General features: G+C 45.6%; 1 protein-coding gene across 1 annotated transcript in view; it reads right to left on the bottom strand.

Annotated features, from left to right (window-relative positions):
* Window positions 1-19,637, bottom strand: part of DDRGK1 (DDRGK domain containing 1) — a 33,620-nt gene extending 13,983 nt beyond the window's left edge. Inside the window, exons 1-4 of the mRNA XM_086889713.1 lie at window positions 19,419-19,637; window positions 12,536-12,703; window positions 3,738-3,844; window positions 2,100-2,201 (exon numbers count right to left, since the gene is read on the bottom strand). Of these exons, the coding sequence (XP_086745839.1) occupies window positions 2,100-2,201; window positions 3,738-3,844; window positions 12,536-12,703; window positions 19,419-19,506 (465 nt within the window). The 5' untranslated portion in view covers window positions 19,507-19,637. The remainder of the gene's footprint in view (window positions 1-2,099; window positions 2,202-3,737; window positions 3,845-12,535; window positions 12,704-19,418) is intronic.
* Between the last annotated feature and the right edge of the window lie 1,090 nt (window positions 19,638-20,727).

The following is a 20,727-nucleotide window of genomic DNA, read 5'->3' as shown; positions in this document are numbered from 1 at the left end:
ACCCAATGATCCTCTCAGTGCTCACAGAGGCTGTGCCTTCTCCATCACACCATCAGTCTGTAACAAGATTGGAAAGATGAGGTGTTCTGAGCCTAAGGACAGGCTCCCTTCAATTCTTCTGTTTCCTGTTACAGACTCCATGAAGACAGATTTTAAATTACCAGAAAACAGCTGAGCATGGACACTAAATATTGTCAGACATATTTACTTTGATCCACGCTCCAAATGTTCAGCAGTTACTGCATTATCAACTTAGATACAAGCAAAAAAAATTAAATATTGAAAGCACTTTCCTCTGAGAAGCAGAATAATGTTCCTGATGCAGCCTGGTGGGTGGGTTTGCTGTCCTGATAAATACTGGGAAAACAAGTAATTAAATCAAACTAAAGTAGCTTAAAATTACAGGATTTAAGTAGGTAGAGGTACTGGCTAAAGAGACCAAGCTGGATTCAGGCATTTGAGCAATTTTCCAAGTTCAAGGAAATACTCTGTGGATTGTGCACAAAATTTAAAAACAAACAAATAAAATCAGAGCCTCAGTTTGTATTCCTCTTTTTCCCTGAGCCTTGTGAAATAGAAGTGCTGTAGTGAAGTGTTAACTAGGAATACTGCAAATTAAACCAGAAACAAGTAAGAATTTCCTCATTCAACCAAAAAATTAATTACACAACCCTCAACTGAACAAAAACAAAATTAAAAGAGGGTAAATAAATATTTCTGTGTGAAGAGATGTCTGGTTGAAATTTCACCTTTATTTTTTACTCAACTTTTGAACTGTGCCTGAGTTAATCCAGCTAAATTGCTAAAGCCCAGGTCAAATCCCAGGGGAACAACTCAGTCCTGTGCTACAGCTTCCTCTGAACAGGTTGGCCCAGCTCAGGTGGAATTTGCTTAAAAATTCAGCTGCTGTGCTGTGCTGGCTGCCACCCTGCCAGGGACTGGGAGTTCCAGTGTCACTTCATGTCACTGTCCAGGCAGTGCCTCACAATTCCCTCAAAGCACTGGAGTCATTTCAGCTCCTTGCTCAGGGTTTCAAGAATATGAAGTTCTCAGAACTTCAGGAAAATATTAAAGACATTAATTTGTATGTTTCTCTTGGAAGGGAAGCTGGGGAATTATTGGTCAGCTGGAAGTTTGGTCAAGCTGCTTTACAAAATCTCAGATTTTTATGTATCCTGATGTTGTAGTGCTGACATTCTCCCCCATCCAATTTCTGAAATTCAGGACTTCTACTGATGGAAAGGAACTGTGAGTTCAGAAGGAAAAGGATTTGTGGGGAATTACCCCAGAGCTAAATGGACACTCACATAAAGATCTCATGGATACACTGTATGTCTAATGTATGGATTATTTTTCTAAATTGCTTTATCCTGCCTTCATGCCCACGGCAGAGGAAAGGAAAAATTGTCATTTCCTTTTTAAAATATTATCAGCAACATACCCCACTTACACAACCTGCACTTAGAGCACATTAAAATAAATCTCCACAAAGCAGAGACACAAATTTCAAAAAAATCCAAAAAAAATTCACAGTGAAAGCTGGGGGCTGCAATTTTTCATCTCGGGACTGTGCAGAACACCTCTGTCCTTTCCACCACACAACTTGCAGCAGCACTGATGGCCTGAGTACCAAAAAAGCAGCTCTGAAGTCAAGTTTTCCTCCCTCACTAATGAAAATTATTCAACAAAAGCATTTCAATTGAGCAGTACCTGTTTTTCTGGGTCACTCCTGCTAACATATGCACAGCTCAGGAATCTTTAATTGGGAAGCACATGCAAATATATAGAATTAGAATGAAATCACACAATTTCACACAACACTTGCAAAATCAGTTGCTGCTGCTGCTGCTGCCTTTCACTTTCTGTCCTGCTGGTTCCAGCTGGCAGCTCGAAGGGAACAGGGGAAGTTGTGAATCTCCATCCTTAGGAGACACTCAAGAGCTAGGCTGGTCAAAGTGCTGAGCTCCAAATCCTGGGCATGGCTGGAGCAGCACAGACCCTGTGGTCCCTGCAGGTCCCTGCTCACAGAACTTTCCCAGAGAAATGCCAAAAAGCAAACCTGGCTCAGTATTTCCATAGATAAACACAATTATTCCCACCTGTCGTTCCTCCTCCAGACGAATTCTCTCCTCTTCTTTCCGCCTTTCCTCCTCTCTTTTTGACTCGAGCTTCCTCCGTTCTTCTCTCTCTGCTTCTTCAGCCTAAAATAAACATGATGCAAGCCAAGCCTTACTCTTTTTTAATCTGCATTTTAAAATTTCATATTATGATACCATGAGGGGGTTTCTTACCACCTTTGAGATGCCTGCTCAGAAAGAAACATCAAAAAGAATAATAATAAAAAGCCATTATCATTTCACTTCCCCTCCCCTGCAGCACACTCGACATTGTGGTATATTTAGAAATTACCCTCCTCACTTGTCTTATCTGGATCTCAGTAACTGTTTTAAGTTTTGAATGTGCTCATGAACTTATTATGAGAGTGATGTTAAGCAATGTTGTGTCTTGGAATTCCATTTCACCTCACTTGAAATTTAGTTAGAATGGACCCTAAGGAATTAAAAAAAAAAAAAATTGATTTGGAACAAAAACTGTAAAAATAAGTGCATTTAAATATATCATTTTACCTGGGCAGAATCCCCTACAGAAAAAGCTGCAATGGTTTCATTAAATAATTTTGTTTTTTGTTTTTAAGCCAAAGAGGTTGTTGCAAAATGAGGGAAAATTAAAAAGGGTGTTGAGTGTATTTTTTAAGGATTTTTTTTCAGGCTCTTCAGGATACTTAAATTTGAAAATATATTAAGAGGACAAGCAGAAAATATTCCAGGGAGGATTTAGCTTTGATTGTTTCAGGGAAAAAGCCCCATGCAATGAATTTATCTGTCTACATGGGAAAATAAATATCAGCTTGTTTTAAAATGAAACAGAAGATTCCTCGCTCCCCCAACTGATGCTTATCCAACTTCATTCAACTTTGGTCACACTTTCCACAAAAAAACAAAAAGGAAAATTAAATACAATGAGTATGGAAAGTAACAAAATGATGAAAGCACTGAGTGAGAAAAGGTTCATAATGGAAGTTTATATATAACCAATAATTAAGTTTATTACCAACTTCTCCATCTACTACACCAGATTTAAACCTCAGGTGACACTAAAATTCTCAAATTGGGATTTCAAAAGCTTTAAAAATGTTCATATGGAACAATACAGAGTCTGAAAAAAAATAGAACAACTCCAAGGAAAACGCACAAACTGCTGTCTTAAAACGGCTGAAAAGCCTCTTGCTTCCCTGGAATTAACAAAAGCAAAAAGCTTTCCATCTCCCCCAGTCTGTAAAAACAATAAATATAGCTAAACACAGATAAAATCGAGTTTTTACACCCTGAGAGCACCTGAACCACTCCTCACAGCTGCCCAGGGTGTTACACCAACACCATGGGGATCTCAATGTATTTTTAAGGGGAGACACTGCTCACATTAAGCTGGAAGGCAGTGGAAGCATCCAAGAAAGAGCATTCAAGAGTTTAACTCCTCTCCTCCCCACGAGTCTGAATGGAAAGAAAATGAGATGCTGTTTTCCACAGACTTCTTGGGCCAGCAAAAGCTGAATTTACATTTTTAAGATAAAACAGGCATTTAGTGATGGCACTGCCTTTGCCCTTCTGGGCTGTGTCATCCCCAGTTCTCTGCTGAGCTGTTCAGGCTCTGCTCAATACGTGGCAGGAAATACTCACCTCTCTCTGTGCTCTCCTGGCTTGTTTCTCTTCTAATTTCCTCTGCTTCTTTGCTCCAATTTTCCCAGACACCTGAAATTCTGGCACCTCCTCAGCATCCTCTTCCTCTGCAACATTTCAGAAATGACAAATTTTAAATTATCTGTCAGAAGTCCCTTGGAGAAACTTCAGTGCTGCCTAGGAAAGCAGCAGCAGATGAAAAGGAGACACACACACACTTCAGACAAGACCTTTTAGATGGAAAAAAGGGGAAAAAAAAAATCACATGAGACTGCCAAAGCCACAGAGCAGAAGTAACAAGGCAAACACACACTCGAGTGAAGGCAGAAGTAAAAATTTCCTTGATCCTTTGAAGGAAGGCTTTTCATAAATATTTCTTGCTTTCCACAATTAAAAGAGAGACTTTCTCTGATACACAAATTGTGCTAATGGTTGTCATTATTTATCTGCTCAACACTGGCCTGCAGAGACTTTCTTACCAGCGACCCTCAGGATTTGTACAACAGACATCCATTGAAAAAGTGGGATTCAGAGGCACCCCCCACTCATCCACTGTTTCTAGCCTGACAGAAATAACCTTTCAGGGATGAGGGGGAAAAAAAATCCTTGAAATGCAAATCTTGGGTCTGCCTGCAAGAAAACGACATGCAAATATTTGCCTGTTGTATGACAAATGGTTGTTTACAGAGATGATTTCTGCAACAGTGAAATATGAAAGAGTTTTATGCTCAAAGGGTGTGCAAATGAGGATTTCTGCTCACTCAGGGGCTGAGGAAGAAGAGCTTTTAAAGGCAGCCACTTCCTCCCTGCCCAGGAACATTTGGCTGCTGTATTTGCTGGTCTAAATCACTCCTTGATCCCACCAAAGTCCTGGGGACTGACCTCAATGCTCCCAGAGAAATCCTCAGCTCGCTGCACAAACGTATTCACAGCCATGGCAGGCTCAAAATGAAAGCTCCTCACACATGGATCCCCTTTTTGGGTGAAATAATTGGTGCTTTGAGCATCCCCAGTGCTGCTCTGCTCGATGCCGACTTCAGATCCAAACTGGAAGAGATTTGGCAGGGCTGGTGCCAGGATGTTTTCTGGAGGGAGCTCTCTCCAGAGCACCTGGCCTCCTTTTTTGGGAACCCAAAAAGCTGCTATGAAAGGAGAATATATGGATGAATGACACTCCCCCTTCTTTTTTTTTTTTTACGAAGAATTAGGTTGGAAACACTCTTGTTTTACTAATTCCAAGACACAGAACAGGACTATGGTTAAACCACCAAGACATCATGAGAAATAAATGTATCTGAGAGCTGTGTAGGTGGCTCTCAAATAACAGCTGTTTTCAGGAGATGGAATTAATATGAGCCTGGTTGCTGAGCTGGGCTTCAGAGAATTACTGGAGTCTGATTACTGAGATGATCAAAAGGGTTCCCCCTTCCTGCACCACACAGAGAGAGGATGGGTACTCAGACCTGACACAGTTGCTTCTATAATTTTAATGATGCTTAAAATAACTTTATATATATTTTAAATACAGCATCGAGGGGAGTTCCAAACACAATGGGTGAGCACACCTAGCACTAGCAGTTATTATTCCAAAATTAACAGCTCAGTTCTGATATTATTGTTTAGAAAATTACTCCTTGCAAACACCACAAGTATAAAACACCATCTATGACACTGCTCCACCTGAGGGCTTCTCAAATTTCATCTATATTAAGATTACCTGAGCCAGACATGAGGCAGAAATCTAAGGAGGGACTGTTTCAAAGCCTTTTTTTTTTTTTTTTTTTCTCCAGTCCTGGATCAAACACACCTTTGTTGTTCAGGAGCATTCCTTTCCTCCTGTTTAAAACATCTGATGTGACCCCTTAAGCACCACTTCCTCCAAGCTTCCTGCATTGTGTGGAGTTACATCCATCAAAAGCCAGAGATGGGGATGCAGACGCAGCACATGATTCAGCAGAGCTGGAAAGGTCACCAGGGCACTAAAGCTGGCTGTAATTAATATGCACTAAATAAACCTGACAGCAACATAAACACACGCTCAAAGCATTTGCTGAATCCATTTGTTGTTGCAGCAGAACCACCCCACCAAAAGCAGCGAGGGTGCTGCACACAGCCAGCAATTCTCTATTTCAATTTGTTAAAGCACTGATTGTTTCAGCAGCTTTTAGCAGTCACTTTTCACACCCTCCTGGCTGTGACAACACTGGGAGACTCCAGGGGGGGTGAGTCCATGAGGATTTGCACTCCATCTGTCCCTGAGCTTTGGGGGTGATGCAGGAGGTTCAGTTCATGGTGCTGGAAGCACTTTAGCACCCTCCAAGTGCTGTGCTTGGGCAGTCTGTGGCTGTGCTCAGCTGGGAAACCCCACACACTGACAGCACTCAAACTGAAAGAAAGCAGGCTGAGATGGGATACTGGGAACGAATTTTTCCCTGTGAGGCTGGGGAGGGCCTGGAATGGATTTCCCAGAGAAGCTGTGGCTGCCACTGGATCCCTGGAAGTGTCCAAGGCCAGGCTGGATGGAGTTTGGAACAACCTGGGCTGGTGGAAGGTGTCCCTGCCATGGCAGGGGTGGGACTGGATGAGTTTTAACATTCATTCCAACCCAAACCTGCTGTGATTTCAACAGTCCTGCCAGTTCCCATCTCAAGAGACCAAAAGCACAACCAGGGTGCCATCTTCTGCTTTACACAAACGTGGGGTTTTCAGCTGGCCAGCTGAGAGGTGGCTTCAGGGAATCTTTGCTTTTCCTTGATATTTTGGACATACTGAGAGGCAGCACAAGAGAAAAGTCATCAGTCACATAGGTGTCTGAATTTCTTCTTTTTAAAAATACTTCCCAGTAACTTTAGAAAATGTGCTGATGTTCTGTATCAGGATAGAAATTTAGCAGAATTCTGAACTGTGTACAGAATAGGAAAAAAATTCCAAAATAAACAATGAGCATTGTGTATTTTAGTTATCCCAGAATCACAGAACTCTTTGGATTAGGAAGGACCTTAAAGACCATCTCATTCCAACCCCACTGCCACTCCCACCTTGCACCAGGCCAGGTTTCTCCAAGCCCCATCCAACCTGCTCTAGTTGCTCTTGTCTTGTTTCCTTTTAAATTTTGGGTGAAGCCAATGGATTCCCATCCATGAAAAAGAACGAGAGTTGCACAGGTGGCTACTCACAAAAAGTCCTTTGGGCACAGCCAGCTGCCTTATTTACTATTTATGCAGCACCTAACAAAAGGAGAAAGAGAAAGGAGGAGGGGAAAGATGCCAGGCAAAAGCAGAAGTTGTTATTAACAACATGTAATTAATACCCAACAGATGTGTGACATCAGCCACTGGAAAGGTGTGGCCATTCCTCAGTAACACAATCCTGTGGTGGGGTTAATTACAGTCTAATAACTAGTCTTAATTTCTACATCTTTTAATTTTTAATTTAATTTGGTAGCTATCCACTTTAGAAACTGAGCAAGGTTTATTAATCTGAAACCGCAAAAGCAGGCGACACTTATGGCAGAAAAGTGCAGCAGAAACAAAGGACACCAGACCTTTAGAGCAGAATGTGAAGTTTATTCTCAGCTAAAACCATTTGTGAGAAACCACAGCCCTCCCCCTTCCACAGCCTGTCTGTGCCTGAACGGGATCAGACGCTCACTGGGGGCACTCTGACAACACCAAACTCACTGGATGAGTAGCAGCAAGGCAAAACTGACTTTTGATTCACCACTTGGGATATTAGTCAAAGTTTAACTGTACTAGAAAGGTTTTCCTACTGATTAAGCATTAAAATAATTTCAACTACTACGCCAATTAACGCAGCTCCATTTCACAAGAACAGCGTGGGACCACATCACTGGGGCTAAATTTACACATTTTCCAGATCTTTCAGCGCTCAGAAAAAGTGCTTATTTTAAGAGATTTTAGCACAAACACATTCTTTTTGAACTTATGCACAATATCCATCACTCAGTGGGGATGAAGAATTATTTTTATATTATTTTCCCCAAAAACGTAGCAGGAAACACTAATAGAAGATTTTTTTTAAGCTGCAAGATTTGAATGCTGAGCTTAGATACCACACAAAGCAATAAAGGGCATTTTAAAATGCCCAATTAATATCATTTAAAAAACTTTAAAAACCTTGTTTTTTGCTTTCTTTCCCAATACTGATTAACACTTACAAAGAAAAACGTGAGATTCTGATCTCCAAGCCTTGCCATGCAAAAGAAGAGAGGAACTTAGGATTTCATTTATGTTACACTCATTAACTTTTCTTTACCATGTTTTATTTTACAAGCTCGAGCATTCAGACTGTCAAAAGCTGTTGGATTTATCATTACTGATGCTCTAGAAATAAAATAATTTAACCAAATGTTCTCTGCACTGGAGATTCCAACACTTGTGCTAAAACAATGCTAAAAGCTCAGAGAAAAGCCATGTTGGGATGTTTAAACCTCTTGGAGTTTTATGTTGCTGCCAGAAATAGAAAGCCCATGGATTGGGGTAAATAATAAAAGCAATCTGATAAAACCAGATTATTTCTCTGAGGGAGTCCTTACTTTCTGTTTGTTAAAAAAACCAAACCAGAAACAAAGATCCACACCAAGCCCCATTTTTTGGTAATGCATTTTGCAGCAAGTCAGAGAGGCCGTTCTGAAGATGTGAAAATGAGCATCTCTCAAAATCAAACCCTTGAGAAACACTCCCTGGAAACGGACTGGGCTGCTGAGGCTCTTCTGCCTCATCCTTCCCTTCTGCCTCTTTTTTTCACCCAGGAGACCCAGAGCATTACCCAGTGGTCCCTGTTCTGTGGGACACTTTGGAAAGTGCTGGCATTTCTTAAACAAATCTGTTTCTTGCTCACCACACCGTGATTTAGGGCAGTTATAATCACCAGTTTCTCTCTCCCTCACATCAACAGCAGCAAAGTTTTGGCCAGAAATGCATCTCCAAGTGACAGAAAACCCTCACCCTTCATTATTTTTACCACAGCTGGATCAAGACAACCCAACTGTACCTGTCATTATTTCACCCTCGTGAGTTTCTTGTCACTCAAGAGGAAATTACATTTTTGATGTAAGTATCAGATGGGTGGGTCACTTGCTGCTCCAAAATGCAGTCTCAAGAGAAGCACTTTGTTCACCTCTGAGCTCTCTGCAGTGTTCAAGGACAAGGAGCAGGTTTGGGGAGTCAAGCACAACTTGAGAGCTGGACAAGTGTTTTTTCTGCACATGATCAGCAACCAAGTAGAAGCTCTCAAAAGAACACCCTTATGTCTACCCAGAAGTGAATAGAATCCAAGTGGATGCACTCAAAGCATCAGTCAGGCAAAAACAAGAGCCGAGCACACCCTCCTTAGATGGTAAATAAAAGGAATTTGAAATTGGAAATGGGTAATGCTATTTATTTACACTACCCCATGCCCCAAACAACCTTCAGTCCCACTCCAATTTATCCCCTTCTCCCACTGTTTAGCTTGGCCTCTCTTGCCCCAAATGATTAATGCTTGAAATCCTCACCCATTTATGCCTTGCAGCATTTTCATCTTGGCTGTAGCCAGCCCACAAAGCCACCTCTGTCTGGGTTCAATTTAAATTAAGACACGCAGAGTTAATTAAGTCTGCTAGCTGGGATCTCAACCTAACCACATGAATACACAACTCTCCTTCCAGACTCCTTTTCCACCCTGCTCCAGTGTGCAGAGCACAGAGGCTTTTAACAAGACTCCCAGATTGCAGAGGGCTGCAAGAAAGGCAGGAGTGTTGTGGCTGGAATTAAATTGGGCAATTTAAGGCAATCAAAACCATTTTTCTAAAGCCAGCCTGACAGTCACGCTGGTGGAACAGCTCAGGGGTCTCAGACATTTTGAGAAGCACTTTGTCACCAAGGAGAAGCATCTCCCAGCAATCTTTGGTCATCAGAGGGTATTTGTAGGGGCTGATGCTCTCCTGACAGGTGACCTCCACTCAATCCCCACTGAGGAACATTGCTCGGTGACCTGAGGCAGGGTGGGCACCTCCCTGGGCCTGTCCCACGGCACAGCCCACAGGGATCCAGGGAATCAGGAACCCAGAACCTGCTGGATTTTCCTCCTGGGAGGAAAGTGAAGATATTTGTTGCTGCACTACTGTCTGTCCGTGACAATCTGTAACTAATTTAGTTAGCTACCCCAGAAAGCTAAAGAAATACAACTTGGTTTAGCTCCACTAGCAATGGGTGTAGATTTGAATATTGCAAATAATCATTTACTATCTCTGTATTAAATGACTCCTTGTCCAGACCTACAAGTAAGATTTAAGCTACGGAAAGGACAATTAAGTTTTCAAAGTTTTGATCTCGGTGCCCAGGGTTTGGGGTTGATTTTCCTCCTCCATTCCTCTGTGGGAGATTTGAGTCCTGGCACAAAGACAGCAGCTCAGCACAGGCAGCAAAAACCGTGGGGTACAACTTTACCCTCAAAGCTTCTTTCTCATTCTGGAATTGAAATCTGATTGTTAAATGGAAAACAGAAAACCCTCATGCTAACCACAACTCCAAAGTCTGCAAGTGCCGCTTTGGGGACATTTCCTCAAGTCAGCAGAACTGGCTCCCAACAGGCAGAGCTCTTTGGTGGCAACAGCACTTCCCACCTGACTCCACTCTGTGACCATTACAGGGACACAGGGATGGTCAGGCCATCCTCACACCCTCCCTGAGGCCAGGGCTCAGTTTCTTGCAGCGATGGGTTGGTGAAGGAATCAATTCTTGGAAGAAATCAGTGACACAGAGAAGGATCAGGCAGCTTTGCCTGAAGTGCAGCACAGGCCCAGAGTGGAAATTCCACACACAGAACAGAAATTTACCAGTAAAACACTGCAACAAATTCAAACAAATAAATAAAAAAATCTACTTCAGTTGCAGATGTTCAGAAGTTTTCAGAGCATTTATAAGGCAAGAGTGGAGAAACCAGACTGGCTTGGGTTTGGTGTTTATCTAAAATGCCAAATAATTTTGCTCCTCAGCCCTGGTGCTGCACTGGACTCTCTTTCCAAGGAATTAACAAATTCTTTAGCACAAAACTCTGCTGTGGAGAGAACTTGCTATTCCAGCTGGTTCAAATGCAAGCAGCAATTAGGCAGAACTGCTCTATACTGCAGTGACACAGAGAAAATGAAAAAAACAGGGATAAATCCCATGGTGATTCCAGGCTCATGCCACATGTCCACAGAGAGGACTTTAAAATATGCAGCACATCCTTTTGTAAGGTGAAAACTCCAACCTCACACTAAGACAGGTAGCTCAGGGCCAGGCTGAAGGATTTGCAGCACAGAGGGTGGCTAATCCCAATTAATAATGGCCACTGAGCACCTCAGTGCTGGGGAATCAGGGACAGATGCTTCTCTCCACAGCTCCTCTGCTCAAGTCTCCAAAGGCTTTGCTGTTCCTGCTGTGCACCTGTGCTCAGCCACTTGGAAAAACCATCCGAAAATATGAATAAAACAGCCCACAGAAGCAGCACAAAACAGAAGCAGTGAGCAAGAAGCTGTTTTAATTTGGGTAAGAAATTAGAGGAAACAAATAAAAGAAGGCATGTCATTTCAAAGGGAACTTCATGCAAAAGCAGCAGCACTTTCTGATGTACAGAAAGCTGCAAAAGAATTATTTATAAAGCCCAATGACACAGATTCTTCTATTGCTAAAGTGACAAAGTAAGATTAGATAAGATGAGCCATTTGCTTTGACAGCTTCACTGTCGGCCCTCAGCATTCAAACTTTTGATGTCTGGAGCTGGAAACCAAGTATTTTTAGATTCCATTTTCTTTCCAGGATGTTATCACACAAGAAGAAATAGCCAAAGTTGAAAAGTTCACACCTGTCCATTCTCCATCTGTGAAACCGCTGAACATAATTAGCTGGAAAAGCACATTCACCTGCCAAAGTGAGGCTTCCTACCAACTGCAAGGCAGGAAAAGCTGAACAAAGTGCAAACAGTCCCTACTGAAGGTGTCCCAGGGGTGTGTGCTCAGTGCTTTCACCTCCTGCACACCACACACACACACACACACACACCCCCTGATCTGCACTGCAAACTCCAGTGCAGCAAAGCCCACAGCAAAGCCTGAACACTTCACCCACGATCTGAAAGTAGAAAGAATGCAGGGGGGTGAATCATGGTGATCTCATCTCTCCAGCAATAAAGAGAATAATGTGTGAAGCTTCACCAGAAAAGGGAATTATACTTACAGGGTGTAGAAAGAGGTTATTTCTCCCTGTATTTTCGTCTACGACCACACCACAGGAATGTAGCTGTGAACTGTAAATCCAGCACAGGATTTACACAACACACTGTCAACAGCCTGCTGGCAAAATGCTGCAGTCTGTGGTGATCTCCAGGTAATGCACTTTATCCTGACCCACCACCTGGATGGCTCCTTGGAGAGAAAACTCCACATTTTGCAGAAATTACATTGGGAATTAATATTTCAAAAGAAATCAGTAATTTACTACAGCTTGTTATTCAATGAAGGGTGTGGATTTTGTTTTCCCAAATTTAATTTAATTCCATGCATGGCTAAGCAGGAAATACAAAAGTTTTTAGGAAGGATGTGAAAAGTCTGGTGCCACAAATAGCCAGGATTCACCTCAGGAGGAGGCAGAGGTTAAAAGGGGTACACAGAGAAAAGGGAGTAGGGAGAGATTATGGTCAAACTGTAAATATTTTTTTACTTGAAAAACTCAAGCATCTTCCTCCAGGAGGCAGCTGCACCCCTTCCCCTGCTGTGAAGGTTTGTTCCAATGCCTGCAAGATGAAGCCAGTGTTACCTTCCAGCCACTCCTCTGCCTGCTGGGCTCTCCTCTGGGCCATCAGCCTGTTCCCCATGGTCCTGCGGCGCCTGGGCATCCCCTCTGCTCGTTCCTCGCCGTGGGGCCGGGGCCTGGCCCCTGCCACTGCTGCTGCTGCTGCCACATTCTGCTGGTGCTCCTCGTCAGCTGCAAGAAGGAAAGAAAATATTCCTATTAAAGCTGACTTTCCCTTCTGCCTCCGTTTCTGAGCTGCCAAACAGCAAGGACCCAAAAGTGTGGTTTTCTTTCTGATTTTTTTTAATTTTTATTTTAATTTGTATTTGTGTAACGTAGATTCGTCTATTGAAACCTCAGAGCCTGAATGTTTCAGAGAGGAATATGTAAATCATTACACATGAAACAAAACCTGAAGAGCAAACAAGGATCACAAATTACAGCTGAAATAAACACAGTTAAGGGGTAACTTCATCTATCCCGCTGATTTAAACTCCCCAAAACACAGCTAGGTACAAACAGGACATTAAGGGTCACTGCAGCTCTCACTACCATCATCTCTGCATATGCTGCAGTTACTAATTAAGATCTGGCAAATGAAGACTATCCTAACAGGAGCAGCTGGGAGGATGGAACTGACCAGTGGGTTCATTTCAGAAGTCTTCCACAGAAAACTCTCAGATTTTGTTTTGGTTTTTGGGTTTTTTTTGAGGCTCCCTGTTGCTTTTAACTATGGCAACAGTGCAAAAAAAAAAAAAAAAAGGTAATGGTAAAATATCATCATCCTTGATACCTGCCTTGCATATTCTGCTGATAAGCCTAACCAATATTTGTTACCCACTCAATTCTGCAAAGTATTAACTTTAAAGCCTTAATCCAGGCAAATATTCAAATGGTCTCGTATAAAACTGCAGAACTACTCACTCCAACTCAGGACCCGTCTATTTTGTGATCTGCTGGTTTATATTGCGTCCCAGCAGGAGCACAAAACACTCTGCACACTGTGCCAAGTCTGCAGCATCCCCTGATCCAAACAATGCCTTCCTAAAACAACTCCTATTAGCATATCTCCCATCAGAAAAAGGGATTCGTTATCTGTACCTGTGCAGCACCAAAGGTGTGCCTGCAGCTCACCTCGGGTATCTCAGCCTTCAAAGCGTTGACTTTGGGGCCGATAAGGACACAGCTGCAGCCCCGAGCTCGGGAGGGCTGCACAGCAGAGCCACCTGGGGCAGCCTTGGCCAGCAGAGCCCTCAGCAGCTGCTGCTGCAGCAGAGATGTCACAGGGATGCCAGCAGGCCCCCACAACTCCAGCCCCAACACGCTGTGACATTTGGAACTGAGTCACCGCCCTGCCACACTGCTGTCACCCTCCTGTCCCATCCAGCCCTGCAGACAGAACAGGGCTGTGAGAAATCGGAGTGCAGGCTCCAGAGATGCCATCACGCTGCTTCAAGGCTTGCCCAGTCCCACTCACAGCTTATTTGGAATGCTACAGGAAACATTTCCCAAAGAAGCAGAGCAGCAGATTACTTCTTGGACACTGATAAATGCCAAAAAAAGCTCTGCAAAAAGCTTTTTGTACAAATGCAGTATTTCCCTTCCCAAGTCCTTGAGATGTGCTGCAATTCAAACCTCAGCATCCTTTCACCTGCAAGCTTCAGTAATTCCCAAGATGGTCCTGCCCAGCAGCTCAGCTGTGCAGTTCCAGCACTCATTCATTCTGGTTTTGGTTCCTGTTGTCCTGTGAAACAGAGACTGCTTTGCATTTTATGAAAGAGGAATCTATTTATAAGCCGTGTATTTATTTCAAACCGAAGAGCTCAACCCTCACAGGGAAAAATATGTGAACCAAGCTCTTTGCTTTTCTCCATTTAATTCTCTGCAGGAGACTCAGTAATTCCTCCAAGTGACCAGTGTGGACTGGGCTCAGGATGCACTAAACCCCACCAAACCCGACCCATATCATGGTCAAACACACAGGGCAGCTACTGGACAATATTTGTCACATCTCCAAAATGTGCACATTAACAGAAGACACCAAACCACTGTGAATTGTCATTTAGTAGGAAACGTTTCAATGAAGCTTTTTTTTTCCTTCCAGTCCCTAAAATATTTCTCCTGAGTGCAGATTCTTTTCAGCAGCACACAGCTGGCTGAACATGAGCCAGCAGCACCTGGCTTGTGGCAGCAGGGCCAGGGCAGTGCCCGTCCCCTGTGCTGGCACTGCTGGGGCACCTCCAGTGCTGGGGGCACTTCTGGGCCCCTCACAAAAAGATCTTGAGGGGCTGGGGAGAGTCCAGGGAAGAGAACGGAGCTGGGGAAGGGTCTGGAGCCCCAGGAGCTGCTGAGGGAGCTGGAAAGGGGCTCAGCCTGGAGAAGAGGAGGCTCAGGGGGCCCTTCTGGCTCTGCACAACTCCCTGCCAGGAGGGGACAGCTGGGGGGGTCGGGCTCTGCTCGCAGGGAACAGGGACAGGAGGAGAGGGAACAGCTCAGGCTGGGCCAGGGGAGGTTCAGATTGGATATTTAGGAAAATTTCTTTATGTTACGGGCTCTCCAGGCCTGGCACAGCTGCCCAGGACAGTGCTGGAGTCCCCATCCCTGGGGGAATTCAAAACTGTGTGGATGTGGCACTCAGGGACGTGGGGCAGTGGTGGCCTTGGCCATGCTGGGGGAATGGTTGGACTGGATGATCTCAGAGGACTTTTCCAACTTTTTCTGACTCCAGCATTCTACATCGCCCGCCTGCCAAGCACTCACAGGGCAGGGATTTGGAAAACATGAATGGTACTCATTGCATTTCTCCCTGTCCTTCGCAGGAGGAGGAGAAAATCCTCATTTGCTCTGCTGTAACACATCTGGACCTGCTCCCTCAGGGGTCAGGGCTCTGCCTGCGTGACTCCAGACACAGCATTTGCTGCAGAACGCTGGAAGTTCAGCTGTGCTCTCCCTCCCCCTGAGCTGTGTCACACACTGATGCCACACACAGGGGAGGCTTCACAGAACAGAGGATGCACTTAAAAAATCACTTTTCCCTTTTCTTGGGGCTGACCATCAGATCTGAGCTCAGGAACGATTTGCTCTGGGGTCTGGCCCTGCTGGGATTTTTTTCACCTCCTCCCGCAACAGAGGGCGGGGTTTGGCTGCTGCATTTATCTGAACACATCTCTTCACTTTCCTGGAGCTGCAGGTCTCAGCAGTGGCACCCCAGGCTAGTCAGATCATGCAGAGATTAGTCACACAAGCACTAATTAGCCTTGATCCACAGCCATCTGAGTGAAAACTAATGGCCAGCATTAAAGAGGTGAGACAAGCCATCCATAAGCTTTGCAGATTGGCAGGCCAGACTGAATTAATGAGATAAACCCCTCAAATTAACAGGCAGTACAAACAAAACACTCAACAGCTGTCTGGGAAATGGACACAGTGGGCTCAGTTTGTAGTTGAAGCTGTGGTCTCCAGGGTGTGACTCAACCCTCAGAACACAAGAATATTTTTGTGCTGGGCACAGCAGCTCTGCCTCAGTGTTCAGGAAGCATCAGTGCAGGCAGGAGATTATTTCAGCTGACTTGTCAGCCAGGGCACAGCGGCAGCTCTGAGATTCTGGTTGTGTCTCCTTCCCAAAGGCAGAGAGAACAGAACCGGGCCCTGCAAGCAGAAATCTCTCCTTCACTGGATGTGAATCACCACTGCAAAAAAACCCATGGAATAATTTTACACTCTCCAGGTAGAAATCTGCCCCTTCACGAAATTATTCAAACTTTTGCTTACAGCAGAGATGCTTTTCTAGAGAAGCAGCCCCTTGCTCATCACAGCACCTTCCTCTCAGTTCCATCAGATGAGCAGGTGACACCTGGGCTGGCAGGTCTGGAGGGACACAGCTCCACCTGCTGCAGCCTCACACGTGGTGGCACCATCCAGCACCTTCTGCCTCCAGGAAAAACCTCTGAAACTCAAAAAGGGATTCAAAATTCAATAGGTGGCAGCTTCCTGGGGAGGTGCTTTGGCCCAGTGCAGGTTATCACAAAGAGAGATGAAAACCACGTGTAAAATCAAGAAATGACACTTTTTTTTTTTTCATTTTCAGTAGAACAAGTCCAGACATGACCCTGCCAAAACAACGTGCTGCTCCTAGTGACCTTTCAAAGAAAATACAAAGGTACAGGATTTACCTCTCCTGAGCCTCAGCTCCCTAAGGCAGCCAAGCTTGAACATTTTTAAAAGCAAATTTCCACAAGACAACACAAAAGAAAACTGCAGCCCCAATCACTGCATGTTAACAAGAAAAGGTGAGAGCTCCCACCACTTCTTTAGATCCAGTGCTCCTGGTTTCAAGTCCTTTCCAGGTGGCAACACGGATTTATTGGCAGAATTGTGGAAACTTCCATTTTCCACCTAAGCAAATGGAATAGGAAAGCAAATTCCTGCTTAAAACTAAATTTTGTGGCTATTAAACACACCACAGTCCCAGTGGTTCTGAAGAGTAACTTCTGTTGTGAACAAAGTCATCCCCAGCAGCTGAAATTCTCTGAAGGGTTTTATCATGACAGAAAACAATATATAACAGTAAAAAATATCTAAAAACCACAGTAAAAAAAAAAACATGACCAAGTTGGAAGTGTCAAAAAGTTACCACTGGAAAAGGCTTCAACATGATTAAATTGTCCTGAATGAAAGTGAACTTTAACCAACTTGCTCAAAATCAGTATTAAAGCTTTTTTTAAATTATTTTTTTAAATAATTCACACTATTTAAAACAAATGTTTGGGCTCCAATTTAGAACTTTGAATGCTTGAAGAGAAAAGAAATCCTCTCAAGCCCCACAGCCCCTGATTTATTGAAATCATGACAGGAGTGAAGCACAGGAAATGATTTCTCCAGGACGTGCATCCCTCACTTTTACCAAAAGTTCATCTCTTTGTTCATAGGAATTCAATGAAATTGCATCAGTTCCTAAACCTTTCCAAGAGAAAGATTTAGACCAGGTCTGTGGAAGCACAGGTGTGTGAGGACTGTTTTGGAAAATTTAATTATTATCACTGAAATCTGCTTTTAACACAGATCCCTTACCAGCCCAGTACTGCACTGACTGTGTTTGTACTAAAGGTGTGGTGGATTTTCCTCTTAATTAAAAATTATCATAGCAACTCCCCCCAAAAGAAAAATAATACAAATTCTAAGCCCAAAACACCTCATATCCCCAAAATCTGTGGAGGTATTGACCATGAGTTTAGTTTGTACTGGCTAAACACCTTAATTTGACACATGACAGCCAAACAATCTCACTCCTTCCACTGTGAGAACACGACAAGGTCAGTGAGTTCACAGCCACACCTGACTCCTTCCCACAACACTCAATTCCCACCCACATAAGGTCACTTCCACCACAGTGGAATTGGCAGTGTTGGTTATGGTTGGACTCAGTGATTTTAAAATTTATTTTTTTTTTTTTCCCAGCCCAGATGATTCTCTGATCTAAAACTGCTCAGCAGTGACACAGGGCTGGAGGTGCTGCATCATCCACCTGCTTCCCACAATGCCAGGACTGCACCGGGTGAGGTGGAAAAGGAGCAGAAGTGGGACATGACACAGGATTGAGTCCAGACAGCTCTGAAATAGCTCTGGAATCTGGAGACTCTGCAGCCTCCCTCTCTGGGCAAGCTTTTCCAGTGCTCCCAGTAAAGAAATTCTTCCTCATGTTCAGGTGGAGCTTCCTGGACATCAGTTCCTGCCTGTTCCTCTTGTGCCTGGGCCCAGCTCGGAGCCCTCCCTGCAGACACTGATGGACGTGGGTGAAGTCTCAGTTTTCTCCAGGCTGAACAGCCAAGCTGAACTCCCTCAGCCTTTCCTGGTCAGGGAATGCTCTGGCTCTTTCATCATCCTCACAGTCTCTGCTGGACCCACTGCAGGTCCTTCCTGTCTGAGGAGCCAGAGCTGGACACAGCAGCCGGGATGTGCCTCCCAGGGCTGAGCAGAGGGGCAGGATCACTCCCTGACCAGCTGGAAATGCTCGCATCCCGGGATCCCCTTGGCCTTCTTGGCACAAGGGAACACTGCTGGCACAAGGGAACGCTGCCGGCTCGGGGACAGCTCGCTGTGACCAGGACACCCAGGTCCTTCCCATGAAGGCAGACCCCAGAGTCCGCCAGTGCTCAGGGTTGTTCCTCCCCCCGTGCAGGACGCTGAACCGCGCTGTGCTTAACTTCAGGTTTCTTTCTGCTCCTCTCTCCTGCCTGTCGAAGTCCCTCTGAAGGGGGGCACAACCCTCTGAGACATCGGCGATTGCTTGTTTTGTCTCCTCAGCGAAATTGCTGCGGGAGCATCGACCCTTTTGTCCAAGTCTCTGCTAAACACGTTACAAACACTAAGTACAGAACCCTGGGGGACACCATTCGTGACAGGCCTCCATCCCTGATCCCAAGCCTTCGGGATCTGCTCTCCATTCCCCCCTCATTTGCAGGAACCTCAGGAACACCTTCCCAGTCCCAAAGCCCGTGACAAAACCCCCGACAGAGAACTCAGACTTCCAACCCGGCGCCCCTCACCCTGGGGGCCGCCTCAGGCCGGGGGAACCCCCAACAGCAGCGGCACTAGGCCTCGGCGCCCCCACCCCGCTTCCTGCGGGGCAGCCCGGACGGAGGGGGGGGCTAAGAAGCCGGGACACCCCCGGAACCCTCCCTGGGACACCCCAAAACCCCTCGGGACCCCCCAAAACCCCCACTCCCCCCAACATGGCGGGTCCCCCTCGGGGGCCGCCCGAGGCGCGGCGCCCCCTGGCGGCTCCCGAGAAACGCGCCCCCCCACCCCGCGCGTGCGGACCCGGCAGAGAGCAGGGCCGCGCCCACCGGAACGGGCCGCGGGGGGGGGCGAGGGAGGCCCGGCCGATCCCCTCAGCGCCGCGACCCACCTGCCCTGGCTTGGCCGCGGAGGCGGGTGGCGAAGAAGAGAAGGACGGCGAGCAGCACAGCAGCGGCGGCGAGCAGAACCACGTCCATCCCGCAGCACCGGCCCCGCCCACATCACCCTTGGTACGCCCCGTCTCCTTTGGCTGCCGGAAGGCCCCCCGCGCGCGGGCTGCCCGGCGGGGTGCCTGTGGCGGCGGCGGCGCGGCGGGCGCGCTGCGCTCGGGCAGGCGCGGTGAGGGCAGCCCGCGGGGGAGGGGTCCTGGCTCGTCCCTGAGGCGGGCGCTGAGGGAGGGCGCGGAAAAAGGAATTAAAGGCGGAATTAAAGCCGGAGTTGAAGGAGAAATTAAAAACTATGAGGCAGAACCGGCCGTGAGCGCGGCGTCCGCGTTGTCCGGCTGCCCGGCACGGCGGGTGGGCCCAGGCTGGGGAAATTCTCGCACCGGCTCCACCCCAGCCAGGCCCTGTCGGGGTGTCCCTGGCAATGGTGAAACTTAAGTTATACCCCAAAGTAATTTCTATCTTCCGCCTTTAGGTCTCTGGAATTTGGGAATGGGATGAAGCTGGAGCTGCCTGGCACAGCAGTGTCAGGAGAATGTCCTGACCTGGCCTGAACCAAACACTGAACCAAACGTGCACAGAAAGATGCAGAAACTTGTACTGGAGATGGAGAACAAATTTCCTCCCTTTGCATGGTTACCCACTGTTAGATCTGAATCTGAATGTTTCATCTGAAACTGTCTAAGATCAGAAACTACCCCAGTCCAATGAGTGAAGACAGAAGTATTTTAAGCTTTACCCATTTTTGCTTTGTGATTGTGAAGTCCTGGCTGATCAAGCCCTTTCTTGCTTCAGAAATACTTTCAATGTGACTGTTTAAAGCACTCTTAGTGGGGGGAAGTGTTTTAATAAATTGAAAATGCAAATTAAGAGGGTATGTGACATCTAAAGGTGATCAAAAGCACTGTTTTAGCTAATTAGTCATTGCTGTGGACTCCACAGCTGCCTGTTCGCTGTCACGAGCTCGAGATGAGTTCAGATCTGTCAGCACATGAAAAACTGCTTCTGCTGAGGGATTTACTGAATTTTAGCAATGTAGAACCAGCAACACAGTGGGAAGTTCTCAAAAAAGAACAGAAATACGGGCTGAATGTTTTATGGCAAAGTTTTATTTTAGTAATAGCCTTTCAAAAACCTTATTTTGGGAATCATTCATAGAATTGTAGAACGGTTTGGGTTAGAAGAACCTTAAAGCTCATCTCGTTCCATCCCTTGCCATGGGCAGGGACACTTCTCAGTATCCCAGGCTGCTCC

Source organism: Cyanistes caeruleus, chromosome 5, assembly GCF_971803275.1.
Source record: "Cyanistes caeruleus chromosome 5, bCyaCae1.hap1.1, whole genome shotgun sequence".
NCBI lineage: Eukaryota > Metazoa > Chordata > Aves > Passeriformes > Paridae > Cyanistes > Cyanistes caeruleus.
This window is presented reverse-complemented; position numbering and strand designations above follow the sequence as displayed.